The sequence below is a fragment of the Schistocerca cancellata genome, chromosome 7, assembly GCF_023864275.1.
Source record: "Schistocerca cancellata isolate TAMUIC-IGC-003103 chromosome 7, iqSchCanc2.1, whole genome shotgun sequence".
Classification (NCBI taxonomy): Eukaryota; Metazoa; Arthropoda; class Insecta; order Orthoptera; family Acrididae; genus Schistocerca; species Schistocerca cancellata.
Genome location: NC_064632.1, coordinates 365710583 through 365732302, shown reverse-complemented (window position 1 = coordinate 365732302; position 21720 = coordinate 365710583). Strand labels below are relative to the sequence as shown.

Genomic DNA, 21720 nt, shown 5'->3' with positions numbered 1-21720 from the left:
CCGCCGAGTCTGCCATTCCCCGTTCTTCTGGGTCCCCTCGGCGGAGGGCTGTGCCTTGGTGGTCGCCTGCGATCGCTGAAGCGATTAAAGATCGCTCCAGCGTCACAAGCGACATCCCTCCATGGACCACCTTATCGCCTTCAAACGGCTGCGTGCGCGGGCCCGCCTCCTTATCCGCCAAGGCAAGGAGGAGTGCTGGGAGCGGTATGTGTCCACCATTGGACTCCATGTCACTCCATCGCAGGTCTGGGCCAAGATTCGACGGGTCTTCGGCTATCGGACCCCTGCCAGCGTCCCTGCGCTCTCACTGAATGGAGCAGTTTGTACTGACTCCGACGTCATTGCAAACCGCTTAGCAGAGCATTTTGCTATGAGTTCCGCTTCTGCGAATTACTCTCCAGGCCTTCCGCTCCATTAAAGAGCGGATGGAACGTCGGAGCCTTTCTTTTCGCACCAACGCTTCTGAACCCTACAACGCTCCATTCAGTGAGTGGGAATTTCAGAGTGCCCTTGCCGCTTGCCCTGATACTGCTCCCGGGCCAGATCGCATCCACTGTCAGATGCTGAAACACCTTTCAGTGGACTGCAAGCGACGCCTCCTCGACCTTTACAACCGTCTCTGGGTCGAGGGTGAGTTTCCGTCGCAATGGCGGGAAAGTATTGTCATCCCCATTTTGAAACCTGGAACGAACCCTCTGGAGGTGGACAGCTACCGTCCCATTAGTCTCACCAACGTTCTTTGCAAGTTGCTTGAACGGATGGTGAGCCGGCGCTTAAATTGGGTGCTGGAGTCTCAGGGTGGGTTCCGTAAAGGCCGCTCCGCCACCGACAATCTGGTGAGCCTTGAGTCGGCCATCCGTACAGCCTTTGCCCGCCGTCAGCACCTGGTCGCTGTCTTTTTCGACATGCGGAAGGCGTACGATACGACATGGCGTCATCACATCCTTTCTACGCTTCATGGATGGGGTCTTCGGGGCCCTCTGCCGATCTTTATCAGAAATTTTCTGTCGTATCGTACCTTCCGCGTGCAAGTCGCGGCCTCGTATAGTTCCTCCCTCGTCCAGGAGAACGGGGTACCCCAGGGCTCTGTCCTCAGTGTCTGCCTGTTTTTAATTGCAATAAACGGTCTCGCTGCGGCAGTAGGAAATTCTGTCTCCGCTTCCCTGTATGCTGACGACTTCTGTCTTTACTATAGTTCTATTAGCATTGCAGCAGCTGAACGTCAGCTACAGGGCGCAATCCGCAAGGCGCAGTCTTGGGCTGTAGCGCGTGGTTTTCAGTTTTCGGCTGCCAAGACCTGCGTTATGCATTTCTGCCGGCGCCGAACGGTCCATCCTGAGCCGCGGCTTTATCTTGCCGACGAACTTCTTGCTGTGGTGGAGACCCACAGGTTTTTGGGTGTCCTTTTTGATGCCCGGTTGACTTGGCTGCCTCATATCCGGCAGCTTAAACAAGCGTGTTGGCGGCATCTCAACGCCCTGCGTTGTTTGAGCCACACCCGCTGGGGCGCCGACCGATCTACCCTGTTGCGGCTCTACCAGGCGTTAATCCAGTCTCGCCTGGATTATGGGTGCCTAGCTTATGGCTCAGCATCCCCATCTGCGTTGCGGGTGCTGGACCCAATTCTACACAGCGGGATACGCCTTGCCACTGGTGCCTTCCGCACCAGCCCTGTGGACAGCATCCTAGTGGAGGCAGGTGTACCTCCACTGCGGTTCCGACGCCAACGTTTGCTGGCCGCTTATGCTGCCCATGTTTTTAGCTTGCCCGGGCATCCAAATTATCGTGTCCTGTTCCCACAGTCAGTCGTCCATCTGCCAGACCGTCGGCCCCGGTCGGGTTATCCGATCGCCGTACGCATCAAGGAGCTTCTCTGCGGGCTTGGGTTTTTCCCAGTTCCACCTCCTTTCCGGGCGCCTCTGCGTACACCCCCGTGGTGTGTTCCCCGCCCTTGCCTTCGGCTCGACTTGGCACAGGGCTCGAAGGACTCGGTCCCTCCAGAGGCCTTCCGCCGCCGCTTTTATTCCATCCTGGCCACGTATCAGGGCTCTGGAATTGTTTACACTGACGGTTCGATGGTTGCTGGTCGTGTCGGGTATGCGCTAACTCTAGGGGACCATTCTGAACAACGGTCCTTGGCGGCTGGCTGCAGCGTTTACACTGCTGAGCTAGTCGCCATCTTTCGTGCCCTAGAGTATATCCGCTCCTGCTCAGGTGAGTCCTTCGTTATCTGTAGCGATTCCCTGAGCGGTTTACGAGCTCTCGACCAGTGTTTTCCTCGTTCTCGTCTGGTGATGGCTATCCATGAGTCCCTGCATACTCTTGCGCGTTGCGGCCGCTCTGTGGTCTTTGTGTGGACCCCCGGTCATGTCGGTATCCCGGGCAATGAACATGTTGACCGCCTGGCGAAAGAGGCCACGAGTAAACAGTCTCTGGACGTTGGTCTCCCAGAGACTGATTTGCGGGCAGTCCTCCGCCGAAAAGTTTTTGCGCTTTAGGACGCTGAATGGCGCAATCGGATCATGCCCAATAAACTCCGTGCCATCAAGGAGACGACGACTGTGTGGCGGTCATCCCTGCGAGCCAACCGCAGGGACTCTGTCGTCCTTTGTCGGCTCCGCATTAGCCACTCCCACCTGACACACAGTTATTTCCTGCGCCGGGAGGACCCTCCTGTATGTCGCTGCAGGGCGGCTTTGACAGTGGCCCACATTTTGTTGGCCTGCCCCCTTTTAGCTGTGGTCAGGCAGACATTTGCGCTGCCTGATACGCTCCCTGCCCTCTTATGTGATGACCCTGGTATGGCTGACTTAGTTTTCCGTTTTATTCGGGCAGGGGGTTTTTATTATTTACTCTGAGTGTTTGTTCTGTTCTTTTGTGTTGATTCTGGCCATTGGCCTACGATTTTACGCTGAGTTTTTAATGTGTTCTCGGTGGTTGGCTTTTCCTTTTTATCTCTATGGTCGGCCAACCACTGTCACACTCTGTGTGATTTTAATTTGTTTCGTCTGATCTCTGTAGGAGTATTTCTTGTCCTGTGTCGTCTGACGTCTTTCCTGTTGTTCGTTTTTTATTCTCTTTGGGTGGTTTTACTTTTTTTTGGAAAAAGGGACCGATGACCGTCGCAGTCTGGTCCCTTTAATCCCCCCCAAACCAACCAACCAACCACGAGCAGTTGCTCGTGTTCTTCGTTTTATCAATTTGACAAACCTCTCTCAGGACATTTGATGATGCTGTTTTTTAATCCTATGCCTGTCAGTCTGTCTTTTATCGTGTTTTCCCTTTTAGTTGTTGTTGTCCACTTGTGCCTCGCAGTGCATTCTTAGAGTAGTCAGGGCGCTAATGACCATTGATGTTGTGCACCCTAAAACCACAAAAAAAAAAAAAAAAAAAAAAAAAAAAAAACACATTTCAGTGTGGCTCATGGTAGTTATACGGCCATTGATTTATAAATTTGCAGCCCAGGACTTCTCCCATCTATCCACTGAATAGCACATGACGACCTGTGTGGTAGTGACGACTTCCCCATCTTCCTGTCACTGCCCCAGCATCAGGCCCACGGTCGTCTGCCCAGATGGGCTTTAAACAAGGTGGGCTGGGAAACTTTCACCTCTGCTGTCACCATTGAATCTCCTCCACATGATAACAATGTGATGGTTGAGCAGGTGACTACAGTAATTGTTTCTCCGGCAGAAAACACGATCCCTCACTCTTCAGTGCCCAAAGTTTAAGGCAGTCCGTTAGTGGTCGCTGGAAGTTGCTGAAGCAGTTAAGGAGCCTTAAGTGGACAAAGATCAAACGTCTTTTCGGGTACCAGACCCCCAACAGGTGTTCCCGGTGTTACCATAAATGGCGTGTTATCTACAGAAGCAAACGCGATTGCCGAGTATTTCGCTGAGCACTTTGCTCGAGCCTCTGCGTCGCACTCTCAAACGGCGGCTGGAAGGGAATGTCCTCTCATTCACTACACGCCACAGTGAATCCTATAATGCCCCATTTACAGAGTGGGACCTCCTCAGTGCCCTTGCACATTGCCCCGACACAGCTTCTGGGCCTGATTGGATCCACAGCCAGATGATTAAACATCTCTCATCTGACTACAAGCGACATCTTCTTGTCATCTTCAACTGGATCTGATGCGATGGCATCTTTCCATCGCAATGGCGGGAGAGCACCATCATTCCGGTGCTCAAACCTGGTAAAAACCTGTTTGATGTGGATAGCTATCGGCCCATCAGCCTCACCAACGTTCTTTGTAAGCTGCTGTAATGTATGGTATGTTGGTGGTTAGGTTGGGTCCTGGAGTCATGTGGCCTACTGTCTCCATGTCAGGGCAGCTTCCTCCAAGGTCACTCTGCCACTGATAATCTTGTGTCCCTCGAGTCTGCCACCTGAACAGCATTTTCTAGATGGTAAAACCTGGTTGCCGTCTTTGTTGACTTACGTAAAGCGTACGACACGACCTGGTGACATCATATTCTTGCCACATTGTCCACACCCTATTTTTTTCCAAAACTTCCTGTCGTTCCGTACTTTCTGTGTCCAAGTTGGTGCCTTCCTTAGTTCCATCCATATCCAGGAGAATGCAGTCCTGAAGGGCTCTGTATTGAGTGTCTCTCTCTATTTTTAGTGGCCAATAACGGTCTAGCAGCAGCTGTCGGGTCCTCCGTCTCACCTTCTCTGTATGCAAACGACTTCTGCATTTCGTACTGCTGCTCCATTACTGGTGTTACTGTGTGTCACCTACAGGGAGCCATTCACAAGGCGCAGTCATGGGCTCTAGCCCACCGCTTCCAGTTTTCAGCTGCAAAGTCGTGTGTCATGCACTTCTGTCGGCATCGTACCGTTCATCCGGACCCAGAACTTTACCTTGATGATGATCCACTCACTATAGTGGAGACATTCAGTTCTTAGGACTGGTTTTCGACACTAGATTGACTTGGCTTCCTCATTTTTGTCATCTTAAGTACAAGTGCTGGCAGCACTAAATGCCCTCTGTTGCCTGAGCAACACCAGTTTTGTTGCAGATCACTGTATGCTGTTGCAGCTCTACAGAGCCCTTGCCCAATCCCGAATTGGCTATGGGAGTGTGTTTATGGTTTGGCAGTGCCCTCAGCGTTGCATTTACTCGACCCTGTGCACCATTGCGGGGTTCGACTAGCAACAGGAGCTTTTAGGATGAGTCCGGTGACCAGCATACTGGTGGAGGCTGGGGTCCTTCCATTGCATAGACGCACACAACTGTTTGCCAGTTACGCAGCACACATTCACAGTGCTCCTGAACATCCGAATTACCGTCTGCTTTTCCCGCCTGTGGCAGACCATCTCCTGCATAAGCAGTCCAGGTTGGGGCTAACGAATGCGGTTAGAGTGCGGTCCCTTCTCTCCAAACTGGAGTCCTTCCCTTTACCACCTCTACTTGCGGTCCATTCATGTACGCCTCCATGGTGTACAACTTGGCCGCAGCTTCGTCTGGACCTTTCACATGGCCCTAAGGACTCCGTTAACCTGCAGCTCTCCGCTGTCACTTCCTCTCGATTCTTGACATTTTCCGGGGATCTGGAGTGGTTTACACCGACAGTTCGATGGCTGATGGTCGCGTTGGCTTTGCCTACATGTACGGCGGCCATATTGAACAGCATTCCTTATCCGATGGATGCACTGTATTCAGTACAGAGCTGGTGGCCATTTCTCGTGCAATTCAGTATCTCCATTCATGCCCTGGGGAGTAAATGATTCCTTGAGCAGCCTGAAAACTATAGACCAGTGCTACCCTCGTCATCCTTTGGTAGCGTCCATCCAGGAGTCCATCTATGTCCTGGAATTGTTCAGTTGTTCAGTGGTGTTCATCTGGACCCCTCGTCACATCGGAATCCCAGGAAATGAACTTGCCGACAGGCTGGCCAAACAGGCTACACAGAAACCACTTCTGGAGATTGGCATCCCTGCAACTGACCTGTGTTCATTATTACGCTGCTAGGTTTTTCAGCTTCGGGAGACGGAATGGCAAGATCTCAATACGCACAAGAAACTGCGAGCCATTAAGGGGACCATGAATGTGTGGAAGTCCTCGATGAGGGCCTCTCTCAGGGACTCTTTGGTTCTCTGCCGATGCCGCATTGGCCATGCGTGGGTGACCCACGGCTATCTCCTGCTCTGTGAAGACCCACCTGTGTCGGTGCAGCGCCCGGTTGACAGTGGTCCATACTTTTCTGATCTACCCTTTTTTGCCTGCCCGGCGAGGCAGGCTGTTCATGTTTAGGCCAATAGAACTCTGAATTCTTCCTGCGGTGTTATTTACTCTAGGTTGCTTGATGAGCTGAGCGAGGCAGAAATCCAAACATACCTCTCTGATCAGGGTGTCATTGCCGCCGATCAGGTGATAAAAAAGGTAGATGCATCCTTAGTGCCCACACCACACACACACACACACACACACACACACACACACACACACACACACACTTTTTCTCACCTTTGATAGTTGTGCTTGCATCAAAGATCAAAGCAGTCTATGTAGTTATCACAGTCTGACAGTACAGTCCAAACCCGATGGGCTGCTACCAGTGTCATCATTTCAACAACACTCGAATATCTTGTTGACACCCTGCCAACTGTAAAACATGTGGTAGGGATGTATACTAGGGTGATTGTCTACCTCCTCCTCCCCGCTTTATCAACAGCAATGGCGACCATGCCACTGCCTCTCGAGATTGTCCTATGTATCTCGACGAGCGGGCTGTCCAGGAAATCTGGGTGAAGGAAAAAGTACCTTACCCAGTCACTTGCAAATTATTGGCTAGTAGCAAACCAAACCAGTACTGTTCTTGCTACATATAACTCCATGAATTACATGGCCATGCAGACATTTGACCTTAAATTCAGCACTCTGGTTGTAAAATCACCCAGTGTCATGGTAGCATCACCGTCTCCTTACCCAGCTGTGCAACGAGCCACCAAACATTCGCCTTGTGGAGTGAAGTCACCTGCTACACAACCTGCAGGCCAGAAAGGTCAGAAGGAATATTCCCGTGAAGACTTCCTATGTCCCTCGGTCAACAAACATCTGAGTCTTCCTCTGCCAGCCGGAAAGTCTCCAAGAAGTCAAACAAAGGCAAATGGTCTTCTCCTTTGCTGACTCAGAGATCCTGTTTGACGGTATTGCCTGGCTGACCACCGTGTCACTGGTGCACATTGCCAACCATTTTTCTGCCCTGGACTCATCAGACTGACAGAGGCAGAATGCCGACGCCTCTGTAGATCTCATGGAGCAGGATCATCCAGCCTCGGCACTTTATAGCAGTGAGTCTTTCAAGGCCGGCAAACAGTAGTCATGACATCCCTTCATTTTTCCCTCCTCCCCTATCCTTGTTATGACTCTCCTTCAATGGAATGTTTGTGGCCTTCGATCAAACAAAGAGGATTTATAGCTGCTCTTAGAATCACAGTGTCCGCTTGTTCTCTGCCTCGTGGAAAGAAATTGTGTCTTCACAACCTCTCTGAGCTCTCGCATTTTTTCCGGTCCATTCTGACCTCCCCACCAAGGCCAGCACTCCATCTCATGGGGGAGTCATGCTGCTTGTACGGGATGACGCTCATAGTCAACCAATCTTCCTGACTACCTGCCTTAATGCTGTTACAGTTTGCCTTTTCCCTTCCTCACTTGATCTTTTCCCTTTGTACCATTTACATCCCTCTTGTCATTCAGTGTCACCAGGGCAGACTTCCTCCAACTTATTGGACAACTACCTCACCCCTTTGTGCTGCATGGTGACTTTAATGCATGCCATCTCCTTTGTGGTTCTCTCAGAACCTGTCAGAGAGGCGCCCTCTTGACTGACCTCAATCAGCTTAACCTCCTCTGCCTTAACACAGTGTGATGAAGCAAGCTGGGATCTGTTTACTTCCTCTCTTGTTTTGCCATCTGCCTCCTTAAATTCATTTTATTTTCATTTTTGCCTAATTACTGTTGACATGCATAATCTGCATTTCCATGAAAGAGAAAGATTGGCCCTCAGTCTTAGAGTATAGCACTTTTGTGCTTAGTTTTGTGTATGTAGTTAATTTCCTAATTTATTTTGACCATTTCTAGTTAATATCTTTTGCTACAGATCGTTAAAGGAGGAAATCGGTAATTGTTTCAGGATATAGAATCTATTATTGACTTATACGTATTTATTTATCTATATTCAAAAACATATTAGCAAAGACAGTTCTCAATTAATTCCAAAATAATTACAAGGTTTGTCAAAAGTATTGTTTGCATAACTATATCTGTTAAATTCAATATTTTAACAAATAATTCGCCCTAAACTTTGTGGCATAAGGAACTGTTAAAAAGAAGGAATTTTTCGATGTATTCTGTTAATTGAATGAGTTACGTCTTAATTGTAATTTCTGTAACTTAAACATTGAACAATGTATAGTTTCAGTGCCTATTATTGCACGAAGATATATAAAGGACCGATTTTTGGTCCCAAGACAGTCAGTCAATCCACAGCCGATTCTCAGACGTGAAGCATGTATTGGTTAGATCAACAACAATGCATCAACTTAACAGTGGAATAAGCGTATCACAAATAGACTGTGTGTTAGAACAATTAATGACAGTGTCTGTTTAATTTATTTGAAAAATAGTGTCACTTGTACCGTATTATTCTGCAAGAACTGTGAGTGTGGTTAGGTTTTTACTGCTCATAGATGTTCCACAGCAAACTATTGTAGCAGTATGCTGATGTTGCCTGCAATCTATTAATGAGGCTTATCAAAATTTATCAATAGTGAACTGACCATATAATTGTGTAATATTGGGGATTGTGAACAGTGAAAGTAAAGAACTGTGAAACAGTTTTGCAACTGTTGGCTGCATCATGTACAGTAGTCAATGTTGAACTTCCACCTCCCATTTTTCAGCCAATACAACAACACAGTATGTCGACACAAAGGACTATCAATCAAGAATTAGAGCTGGTGAATGTCACAACAGGAGCACCCACATTCCATTCAGACTCCATGCACACCTATTCCCATTTGCACCTATCCTTCTGCACTGCCCAGCTTGCCTGTCATTTCGAGTAGTCCGTTCTCTCTGAAACATACTCCAGTGACCATTTCTCGTGTGCTATCTGTTTTCTGACTCCTACCCCATCTACGTGCAAACCCAGGTGACAGCTGACTAAGGCTGATTGGAGGCTTTACTCCTACCTGGCAACCTTTGGTGGAGATTTCCCCAGTTGTGATGACCAGGTAGAATATCTTACAAATGTTATCCTTACTGCCACAGAACATTCCATTCCTCACACTTACTTTTTACCATGCCATGTCCCAGTCCCTTGGTGGACTGAGGCATGCCGCGACGCTATTCACGAGCAGAGACTTACACTTCGCGTTTTTAACTGTCCTCCTACCATGGGAAGCTGCATTCATTATAAATAATTGCATGCACAGTGTTGTCACATTCTTCAGGATAGCAAAAAAGCTAGCTGGATTTCATTCACTAGTTCTTTTAACAGTTCAACTCCCTCTTCCGTCGTGTGGGCCAACCTCTAATGGCTGTCTGGGACCAACATCCATTCCCCACTCTCTGGCCTGACAGTAGCAGATAATGTCATAGTGGACCCTATTGCTATTTCCAACACCTTGGCCCACCATTTTGTGGAGATTTCCCACTATCAACCTGCCTTACTACATCAGAAATGAGCGGAGGAGGCTCGGGCAATACCCTCCTCTTCTCAGAATCGCGAATGCTACAATGCCACTCTTACTATGAGGGAGCTAGATTATGCTCTCACTTCATCTCAATCATCTGCTCCAGGGCCAGACAAGCATCTTTCTCCCGTGGGCAAGCACTTTCTGCTTCATAAGTACAACTGCATCTGGGCAGAGGACACATTTCCCAAACACTGGTGTGAAGCCACTATCATACCCATACATAAGCCTGGTAAGGACAAACACCTTCCTTGTAGCTACAGGATAAAATTAAAACCTTATGGTCAGTTGTGAAGGAAGTGTCTGGTCAGCAGCACAAGGTCGATGTTATAAAGTCAGTTCGTAGTAAAAATATATCTGATTTATCAGTAACAGAAATATGTACTGTATTTAACAATCATTTTCCGAGCATTGCTGGCAAATTAAATAAAAATTTAGTTTCTACAGGGAATAGTATAACACTCTTGGAAAAGGCCTTTCTAAGATTGATGTCTAAAATACTCCTCTGTGATACAGACCAGAGGGAGGTTGAGTCAATAATTAAATCACTGAAGACTAAGGACCCTCATGGTTATGATGGAGTGCCTAGCAGAATATTAAAGTGCTGTGCCGCACATGGTAGCCATGTATTTAGCCATATTTCTAATTTTTCTTTTAGGAATGGTCAGTTCCCTGAACAATTAAAGTAGTCACTAGTAAAGCTGCTTTATAAAAAGGGAGAAAGGGATGATGTAGGCAAGTTTAGACCTCTCTCTATGCCATCAGTGTTTGCTAAAGTTATTGAAAAGGCTGTGCATGTAAGGACAATTGATCATTTTGTATCACACGATTTGCTAGAAAATGTACAGTTCGGCTTTAGAAGTTGTTGACTGCTGAAAATACTATATTCTCCTTTCTCTGTGAGGTACTGGATGGGTTCAACAAAAGGTTTCGAACACTAGGCATATTTTTTGATTTAACTAAAGCGTTTCATTGTGTTGATCACAAAATATTGCTCCAGAAGTTGGACCATTATGGAATACGAGGAGTAGCTCGCAATTGGTTCACCTCATACTTTAGCAACAGACAGCAAAAGGTCATTGTTCAGTGTTTAGAATGGCTGTGATATGGGGTCTGATTGGAGTACGGTCAAGTGACATGTTTCGCCGGCACGGGTATAAATGACTGCTTCACTATCCAACAAATGTGGATCCTCCACTCCACCACCAGCTATTCTGTACTGTACAGATGGGAATTATTGTTACAACATAGTCTCCGTTCCTGAAATTACCCCGGCCTCAACCTATAATAGTATACTTTCCCCACACCCTCTACCCAACAGTTTCCACTCCCTTTGTCCTGTCATCTCCTCCCTATTATCATCTTCCATCCTGATTGTGTGCTGCCCTCTGCCAATGCAGCTGCCCATCTTTCCCTGCTTCTCTCCTTTTTTAACCTCCATGATGGCCTTCCGACACTGCACCCACACAGTGCTGTCTTCTCTCACCCCACACTTACACTGATATCCCTTTCCCTTTCTCTTCCCCACTCCCTCCAGATTGCTGTTGTCATTCCATGTGACAGTTGTGTTCTGGTCTGAGCTCCCGGAGATAGCAGTTGTGTGTGAGATGTGCATGCATGTGTCAATGTCTGTGTGTGCATGTGCGTGTTTCTTTTTCTGATGGATGCTGTGGTGGAAAGCTAGTGTGTAAGTGTCTTTTAATTGTGCCTGTCTGCAAGTTAATGTGTCATCCTATACAGTAAGTAGCAATCTATCTTTTTCTTACATTGTTAATTGGGGATTTCTCATGCAAACTACTACTACTACTACTACTACTACTACTACTACCACCACCACCACCACCACCACCACCACCACTACCATTACCACACAAAAAGTTGAAAAAATCTGAGAGATGTCAAGAACAAGTTCATTGGTTGTGATTTGACATAAGCTGATACTACTGTCATGTGACAGAGTAATTACAAGGGGTGAATGAAAAGTAATGCCTCCACCTTCATTAATAGGGTTTGGATGGGAATATTTTAATAAATCAAATGCAGAAGTAATCATTAGAATGTGATCTTTAGTTACCAATATTCGCTTTTCCACATAATCACCAGCAAATTGGATACATTTCTGCCAATGATGAAAAAGTTTTCTGAAACTATCATGGAAGAAGTCGACACTCTGTTTCCGCAACCACAGACTCGCAGTTCTCTCAACGTCTTCATCAGAAGCATAATGATATCCCCGCAGATCGTCTTTCATTATCGGGAACAGATGGAAGTCAAGATAGTGCTAAATCTGGACTGTATGGAGGATGCTGTACGGTGGTGAGATTCAGTCTCTGAAGTTCTGCTGTGATGGCACTTGAAGTGTGTGGTTTGGCATTGTCATGCTGCAGGAAAACATTTCTCTTTTCCTTTCTGACCCTTGTTTGCTGTTGTTTGAGTTCGCAACATTCTGATGTAACGTGCTGAATTTATTGTTGTTCCACAATCAGGGAAATCAACAAGGGTAACACCATCTGTGTCCCAGAATACTGTGGCCATGATTCTTCCAGCTGAGGGCTGCTTCTTGAATTTCTTTTTCTGGGGCGAGTCTTTGTGTCAATAATTCCATAGACTGACATTTTGTGTCCGGGTCGTAATGGTGTACCCATGTTTCATCTCCTGTCACAATTGAATGTAGAAAGGAGTCATCTTCATTCTTATGCAAGAGGAGTTCCTGGCAAATTTCAAGTCTGTGCGCTTTCATTTCAGGAGTCAGCATCCAAGTTACCCATCGTGCACAGATCTTCCGATAGTCAAGCAAAGCAATAATTTGATCCACACGTTCTTGTGAAATGCCAATTGTGCTTGCAATTTCTCTCTAAGTGATAATACGACCATCCTGAATCAATCTGTTGACATTTTGCTTGTGAAACTCAGTGGTTGCTGTCGCAGGACGTCCAACTCTTTCTCTGTCACGCAGGTCAGTTGTTCCCGCCTCAACATTTTTAAACTTACTTGCCCAACAACACACAGTACTCACATAACTCACTATCACCATAAACTGCTTTCATTGTGTGACGAACCTCCTTTGGGGTGACACCTTCTGCTGTCAAGAATTCAATGACTGCACGTTGCTTAAATTGCATTGACCGACTGTGTGCACAGGGTACCATACTTTACAGTGTAACAACACAACCGTTCAGTGCTAAGACTTCCTGACAACTGGAGCTGTAGATGATGAGGAAATGATAAGGACAACACAAACACCCAGTCATCTTGAGGCAGATGAAAATCCCTGACCCTGCCTGGAATCAAACCTGGAACCCTGTGGCTATGCAACAAGCTTGTACCTACCGCATACCTATGCTTCCAACTGTTGAAGAGTAGCGAAGGTAGAGGCATTATTTTTCAGGCAATCCTCATATTGCTAACTGTAATGCGAGTAAAAGATTCAAGTAATATTTTGAGTTTCTTCTATTTTCAGACCTTAGTTTTGTGGCTTCTTGTTTTCTAGAATATTTTAATAAATTCTAAACCCATATTTGATATCTTACGGTTGTTTGATGATGCATATCGCTTGCTCAAAACTCTGGCTTCATAAGCAGCCTAGCTGCTGTTCCTGTGTTGACCTAAGTCTTGAGTGAGGGGACTAGCTGTTTGAGTTGTCCTGTGTGTCTCTCTTGGCTGTAGAGATGCTCTTTTTGTAGGCATCAGTGCTGCGTGAGATACTACTCCTGCAGAAGGTCCAGACAACGAGTTGTCGGCCTGTGGTAGACCTGGTGGCCCAGCCCACGAATGATGCATGTGTAAGATGTTTCGCTACTATGTACCCTCCCTTCCTTCGGGGGCCTTTGTGGATAGTGCAGGGTGAATGAACAATTCACACGGACCATTCACATTAATGTGACCACTGCCTAAGTTTGACATCAGTCTGCAATAACAACTGACAGACAGCAGCAGCACCAGGAGTGGAGGATGTATGAAGTGTGTCGGGTGGGGGGGGGGGGTGGGGGGTGGGGAAGAAAACAATGCAGTCATTGTTGTAAAGCTGAAATGGAGCAATTTATCTGACATCCAAGTGGTATGATAAGTAGCTTTTGGGCCAAAGGTGGAAGCATTTCTGAAACGGCTTAAGTTTGTAAATTGCTTGCTACTGTGGTTAAAGTATACTGTGCATGGCAAAAGGGTGCTATCCAAAACTGGCTGAGGCTACTTTGGTACACCTCAGGCTGTAGATGACGGGATGAACAACAGCTGCAGAGTTTTGTGTGTGTGTGTGTGTGTGTGTGTGTGTGTGTGTGTGTGTGTGTGTGTGTGTGTGTGTGTGAATAGATATGCAACTGTGGAGCAACTGACTGCACAGATGAACCAAGGGACTACCAACAGTGTCTCGTCAATAACTAGTCAGCAAACATTGCTGTGTATGGGCCTCTGCAGTGGGGCACCTGGTTCATCCACCCATGCTGACTGCTGTTCATTGGCGGCAAAGGCTGAAATTCGCACACCAATAACACAACTGGACATTCACCAAATGGCCTTTTCAGATGAATCACATGTGGCTGTTAGCGTGTATGGCTGTGCAGTAACTGCCATAAGGCTCCAGGCCGGAGGAGGGAGTGCTATGATCAGGGGAACGTTTTTGTGGCCTTTTCTAGGCGATTTCATCATTCTGGGCGATGCAGTGGATCAATAAAATTGTGCACCTGTCCTTCAGACAATATCCACCCTATGTTTTTTTTTTTTTTTTTTTTTTTTTTCCCCTTGGCACAATGGCATGAAACAGCAAGACAATGCAATGTGTCACACAGCTAGGGCATTATAACAGCATGATTTGAACAGCACCAGGATGATTTTACCGTACTCCCCCAGCCACCAAACTCCCCAGATTGAACCCCAGTCGAGAATTTTTGGGACCACTTCGATTGGGCTGCTCATGTCGGGGACTCTCAGCCGAGAAACCTAGCTTAGCTGGCCATGACACTGGAGTCAGCATGGCTCCACATCCCTGTCAGTATCTTCCAGAACCTCATTCACACTCTTCCTGTATGTGTGCACTGCAAAATGTGGTCATTCAGGCTTCTGACAGGTGGTAACATAAATGCGACCGGACTATCCGTTAATGCCAATCTTCGCTTCTCTGAAATAAAGTGGTTCTTTTGTATACAAACCTTTTTTAAGATAGGCAGCATCTGGAGATTAAACCTTTTTTCTCAGTGTTCGTAAGCTGTTATCAGGCTGAAGTCTAAATAGAGCAGTGCCAGCCAGGGCCCTTTACCTCAGTGGCACATAGGTTGACAATGCTTTAGTGGAGTCAGCCATAATAATAATGAGGATCTTTGCTTTGTTTACCAAACAATTAAAGTAATCATTCAGAAGACAGTCATTGATCATAGATTACATGTCAATCATTAGTTTGAAATGTCACTTTCTCTGTGATTAATGCACTACAAATTCATTGCTGTGATGAATATCTTGTTAACTTCTTTGATTATAATTGGTGTTTTTTCAAATACATTGTGCATTTTGGGTTTCTGACAACCTGATACTAACATACACCCTGTGTTCCCATCACCATCATCAAGGCGATGGCTGCCAACATTACCCTACTAATCGCTTTAGTAACAACACTGCCCTTCCTCTAGATGCTTATCCTTCAAAGAAGTTGCATGGAAGCTCGTAAATTTAAATGTAAAATTCGAGTTGTACATATTTTTGCCAAAACCAACCCTAGTGACCAATAAACTAAATGTTTTTTAGTACTCCTATGTATGAGCCATTTACTTTATCTTACATTATTTGCAAACTGTAGCTGCCTTCATACATGGTTGCTGTTCTGAAAATAAAAAAGTGATTATTCTCAACCCTAGTCTGCTAAGGTTGTCTTGAGTGTAGAGAAGGAAGCATACTGATTCCTATCCAACAGCTGCCCTCTACTATGAATATGCAAAAATGATTCAGCCACAATGAAGAAATATTTAATAATATATAAAAAAAGTATTCATGTATTGTGTATTTACATAAAGAGTAAGATTTGAAAGGAACTTCTCTCGTATCATATTGTTGTGAAACAAATCTTTTCTTGATTTTACTTCCAGTTGATTTTACTTCCTGTCGATTCCTCCTCTTTCCTCCCAAACTCAGCAGAGGTGCTTCTGTGCTGCTGAGATATCATACCTCCAAGAGAAAAGCCCTAGAGTTGTTGCTGAGGGAGAAATTTCCTCAACTTTGAAGGCGTTGGATTGAGCAAACTCGCCACTAAATCCTTTCTCTGAGGTACAGATCTCAGAGCACCATGGGGAGGCAGGTAGAGTTTAGAAGAAAAGTGAAAAATTTGAGCTTTCAGTCAGTCTAAAATACATGCCCAGATGACTTAATTTGCACAGCATACTGTCTGTGTAATATATGGATTTAGATTTTAATCCTGGCCTAAAACATAGTTTTACTTTGTCACACATAATCAGCACAGCAAATACTCTGCGTAGAGTGAAACATTTTCCTCAGTATTTAGTTTCTTTCTTGTTTAGTGCAATCATTAAATTATGCCAACCAAGATATTTCATTACTGGACTTACGTATATTTGATATAGACTGACATTAAACTTGCTTAGCTTTCTTTATCGGTGATTTGTCATTATATCATTGTAAATGAAGAGTGTTGTCTATGAAATATTGTAGATGAATCATAGGTATTAATTTTCAGTACTTAATACTAGTTTGAGCTTCCATCAGAGACTGATTTTATGCAATTTCTTTTTCTCACCAGATTTGAAAAAACTCATCAAATATGATGTGCAGAATTGTAAATGTGAAAATTGGCATAGTGGACTCTGTACAACCTGTAGCAGTAGATCTGCCACACCAAATGAAAGGCCTCCACTCTCATCAGTGAACGGAACACAGCACCAGCCAAGAGGTGGCAAACTGTCGGATGACAAAAAGCCTACCAAGACAGATGCATCGTGCAGAGAATACACAGGTAGTTCTTATTGGGTTTTGATATTGATAGAATTTTGGGAGCAGTGAGTTAATATGAATTTTGGTTCACAGTTTCGGAACATAATTTTTAAGGTGATGGTCTTGAATAAAACTTTCTTGGTTTTCGTGTGATGTCAGTTGTGAGTGATAAACTAGGCTTTTGCAATTTCATGCATAATTACCTGGAGCTGCTTGTCATAACCAATGCGTGGTGGTATGCTGTTTAACCACAACTAAGTTGGATCTAACTTCTTTATTTAGAAAATACTTCAGGAATCCCAAACTGCTAAGCAGCTTTGAATTTCTCTCACCACTATACAAATGATTGTCCTGATGGAAGTCACCAAAGTCCTGTTAATACTCAAATCTGTTGTAACTAGAAAACCAAGGAAAAGAATTCTATTCTTGTAGGTAATTTTCTACTTTAATTACATAATGTGGACAATTGAGTTATGCAGTTGCCAAGTTGTACATTTTCATAATGATTTAATTACACAATCAGACAAACTGGGATCTCGTATTTCTGCTTACCATAAAAAGCTCAGTGAATTCCATGTTTGTGATAGATATTTAGGACTTCACTATTTGCTTTTCTAAGATCCTGATATGCCCAGTAAAGTAAAAGCTTATAATTTTATCCTCTATGTGACCATCATGTTGGTTACTGTGATGTGGCAGTTCATTCAACAAGGTCATGGCCAACTTTTATACTAAAACTTAGTATCTGATAATTTCCTTGTTGAAAGCTGTTAAACACTCTCAAATGACTGCATGATGTGACTTTGTGCAGCCAAGCTCAAACAGGAAAAATTGTGAAATTATGAAAGTTTTAGCACCTCCAAAAAAGTGTGACAAACAGTCAGAAGCAATGGAAATCTCGTATTGTATTCAACTTCTTTTTTAATTTTAATTTTTTTTATAGAGAGGTGAGCAGAGGGAGAGGGGGGGGGGGGAGTGGGGAGAGAGAGAGAGAGAGAGAGAGAGAGAGAGAGAGAGAGAGAGAGAGAGAGATATATGATAGTTTGAGAATTCAGATACAGTAAGCTGTATCATGTAATGGCTGTCTAGATCTTAAATAAACTGGTTGGTGACTTTGTACCAGGTAGCTTAGCTTTCTGATTTAGAGAAAATGTATATTGTTGTATTCTCACCCATTTTTGTACACAGTGAGACCTACACTTTCATTCTTCAATAACTATACAGGTGTATTGCTTTTACACTTAGCAAGTAACGTAAAAGTCAAAGTAATTGTGTTTAGCTTTGTATTATTCACTAGTGCACCTATTTAGAACATTAACTCTTACTTTGAAAATTTGTCACCTGATAATCAACAGATAACTAAATAAGTAATTTGTGTTGTGCTCATTAGTTACAGCTGAAATAAAAACTGGTTACCCAAAAAGCAATAAATTGAAGAAACCAGACAGTGTGAAGTTTGAAAAGGAAAATAAAATTGAAATTGTAGAATACACTAAACCAGCACCATCTTGTAAGTATTGCAGAAAACTAATATGACTAAATAATATTACTAAGATATGACTCATTTAGTGATACAGGTGCATCAGTGAATTTCTTTTATTATCTCTTGGTTTAAAAAACAGTCAGAAACTGAAGTAAATTAATTTTTAAATATGTATTTAACATGTGTGTTATTCTTTTAACTTTGTTAAAATTAGATCATGCAGAGTGTATACAGTGTTTAAGTAGCAGGAGTAAGTACAGGGTGTTCCAAAATGAATATATAGATTTTAAGGCTTCGCGCATTTATTATATTCAACTTACAATTATAAATAATACATCAAATGAAAGAGCAACTCAAAAAGTTTCGTTTGTGTGCCTGCATGCAAAGGAAAGAGTGTGGAATGACTAAGAGTTACTGAAGAACTCGTTGAACGAGTGAGGGTCTTTCACGCATAGCCCCAAGAAATGAATTCAGAAGGCTAGTTGTGAATTAGCAATTCCAGTGACATTTGTGTGGACGCTTTCAAGGAGATGCTTACAACTACATTCTTATCATTTGCAGTTTTTACAAGCTCTAAAGCCTACAGACTACGGTTTGCATGCCAACATTGCAAACGAAATGGTGCCGCATGACGATAAAGATTTTCTGGATTGTGCTGTCTTAAGTGATAATAGACATTACACCTAAGTGGAAATGCAAACACACATCATGTATGCATATGGGGGTCAACAGATCCCAACAAAATGGTACAACTGCAACAAGACTCCTCTAAATTGAATCGTTTTTGTGCCATATCTCGGTGGAAAGTTTATGGGCCTTTCCTTTTCAATGAAGCAACTGTAACTGGTGTTTCTTATCTTGATGTACCAGAACTGTGGGTCTTTCCTCAGTTGGAAAACACTGTACCAGAGAACTTCGTTTGGCAGGAACATGGTGTGCTGACTCAGTGGCATAACTCAGTACATGATTGTGCTGAAGCCATGTGATTTTTAGTATAAGTAGTTCATAAATTATCATGTGTATATGTCTTCACTACCAGCTGATCTACCTGACATTAGTATCAGCATTGTTGCGTCAGTGACTCCAGACACACTGGGAAGAACTCTCCTATTGACTCAAGGTGTGACAAACACTGCTTGCTTTGAACATTTACAAGAAAACCTGTTAGAGTTGCTCTTTCATTTTATGTATTATTTATAATTGTAAGTTGAAAGTAACAAATGCTACAAAACTTTAAAACCTGTATATTCATTTTGAAAACCCCTGTCCTTGTAGTAGTGGTCATGTGAATCGTTTGCAGTACTTCATATAAAAATAGCCAGCATTCTCTTGTTACAACTTTTTTAATTCTCATTATATGTAGTGTGTATGATGTGATGACAAAATAATGGAATCTGCATATGCTCTCAAATCAAAATATCAGTTATTTAAGTAAAAATCTATTTTTCAAATCTCATGGTTCAAACAATGTGATTTATTTCTCTGATAATGTTTAGCTACAGTAATGAGACAGTGATTTGAAAATATAAAGCATAACTGAGAACTTTTTGGACTTGACAGAAAAATAGTCAAACATTAGAAAGTTCAAAATTAAATAACAACAATATCGAAAAAAATAGATTTATACTCACCATATAAATTAGATATAGTCACAAAGAGGGCCATTAAAATCTCCTCCTGCAGTACAACACACACACACACACACACACACACACACGCGGCCTGTGTGGATTACAGCTTCAACTTCGACGAAAAGAAAATCAACAAAATTTTGTACCTTTCCTGGGTTTTTCCAAATTACTTCAAAGCTAACTGTTTAATCGAAAAAACCATGGTTACCACGAATGTGAAGCATTAAATTCTGCAGTGATTGAATATCAGAACTTTGCTATGTGATTAAATTTTCCCATAGAAATGCTACATAAGAAAACAGCAATTTTTAAGTTTTAGAGATTAGTGGAATAATATTACATCAAGGACAAAATATTGGTTTACAAGGATAAATATGTTAGGTTTATTATTTTTTTATTAGTAATAAAGAAAATTGATTCAATTAACAATAAATTGAGTTATGTGCAATAATATAAAATTGTGTTAAAGTACTACAGTTAAAAAATTCTTTTAACTTAGCTAAACAATCTTTTACTCTATGTACAATTTGTTTTTCTTAATTTTATGGTATTACTTCTTTGCATACTTGGAAGATGAGAATCTAAGTAACATTAATTCTTAAATTTCTTCCGTATTCATGTCCTAGATGGGACCTCTTGTCCATTCTTCCAAAATGTCATTTTCAGTGTCATAACCATCAGTGTCAATAATAGGGATGTCAGTTGGAACATTGGTGCATGGTTGGTTTTTGGATAGTTTGCAAACGCTGGTAAACTTAATGCTGTTTGTCCTGCAGGAACAACTTTCACCGCACCCTGTGTCGTGTGTGCAGAAAATGATTTTAAACAGTTCCAGAGGTGCAACATCTGTAGTACTGGGAACTGGCAATAAGCCAAATTTTGAAGCCTTCCAGCCCCATTGCAATGGATCTAGTGGGTTATTTTTCTAAGCTTGCACCTACAAATATGTCGTCAGGGGATGCTGTTAAGCAGCTGCTTCTATAGAAGACAAAGAGATGAGGGTGACTGATGTCTTTGAGACAAGTTTTTAAAGATTTGATAGTGAAGCACTTTTAATGGCTTTGTTTCATCTTCATAGTACATTGACCACTCTGAACTTCCGACAAGTTTCATAAAAGAGTAGCACTGGAATTGCTGAATGTCCCTGTTACTTTCTATAGGGCTTCTTTTTTTTTGTCTCAAATACCTTGATGAGTTTGTTTTCCTTTGCCAAAAAATGAGGAAGTCATGACACAGCATACAGGAACAGAACATTATTTTTGATATTTGAGACAAATTTAGGGGCTGTAGACTGTTGCCTTGTCTGTCCTTTTCAGGCTTCAATAAAAAAATGTTGGGCGACAATGGGGCTGAAGCAGTAGAGTATCAATGTCCTTAGCTCCTTGCTTAGTATTGATCACTTTCCAGTTGTGTTAGCAACAAGAAAGTGAGTCCTGTGTATTTTGTTCATTTGACAGAAACAAATCTTTTGCCATGGTTACTGATGTTGTTTCATTAAACATGACAGTTGATGCTGTTATTTTGGTGGCTCTGTGCAACTGCTCAGCTGATTTCATACTCCTATCACTCAATACGTTAGGGTAGCCATCAAACACAATTATAGCCTTTCTGCCATACTAATTGTGGATGTAATTATGGAAGAAAATACACTAGACTCTCGCTAATCTTGCCATTCCTTGCACATGTCGTTGCTGGATTAGCAGACATGCAAGATTATTGTGTGTGTTTCAAATTTTTTTAAAAAAATGTAAGGAATATATTCCATTAAATTGAGTGTGGAGCCATATAAATTCCACTCCCAGAGGGGCTCACCACTCTTTGGTGAGCTTGTGCTTGTCTACCACGGGGCCCCAGCCTATGCAGCACCTTTTCCCTTCCTGTGCTGCATGTCTATCCTCTGGTTATTCTTTTTCAGTACCCTTGGGGAACATGTCTGGTATATTTTTGGGAGTGTATTCTGAAGTTTCA

General features: G+C 43.5%; 1 protein-coding gene across 2 annotated transcripts in view; it reads left to right on the top strand.

Moving 5' to 3' along the window:
• The window catches only part of LOC126092306 (uncharacterized), a 75188-nt gene that overhangs the window by 23714 nt on the left and 29754 nt on the right, over window positions 1–21720 (top strand). For both annotated transcript variants that reach the window (XM_049907832.1, XM_049907831.1), the window contains exons 2-3: window positions 16448–16660; window positions 18029–18148. In XM_049907832.1, coding sequence (XP_049763789.1) covers window positions 16448–16660; window positions 18029–18148 — 333 coding nt within the window. The remainder of the gene's footprint in view (window positions 1–16447; window positions 16661–18028; window positions 18149–21720) is intronic.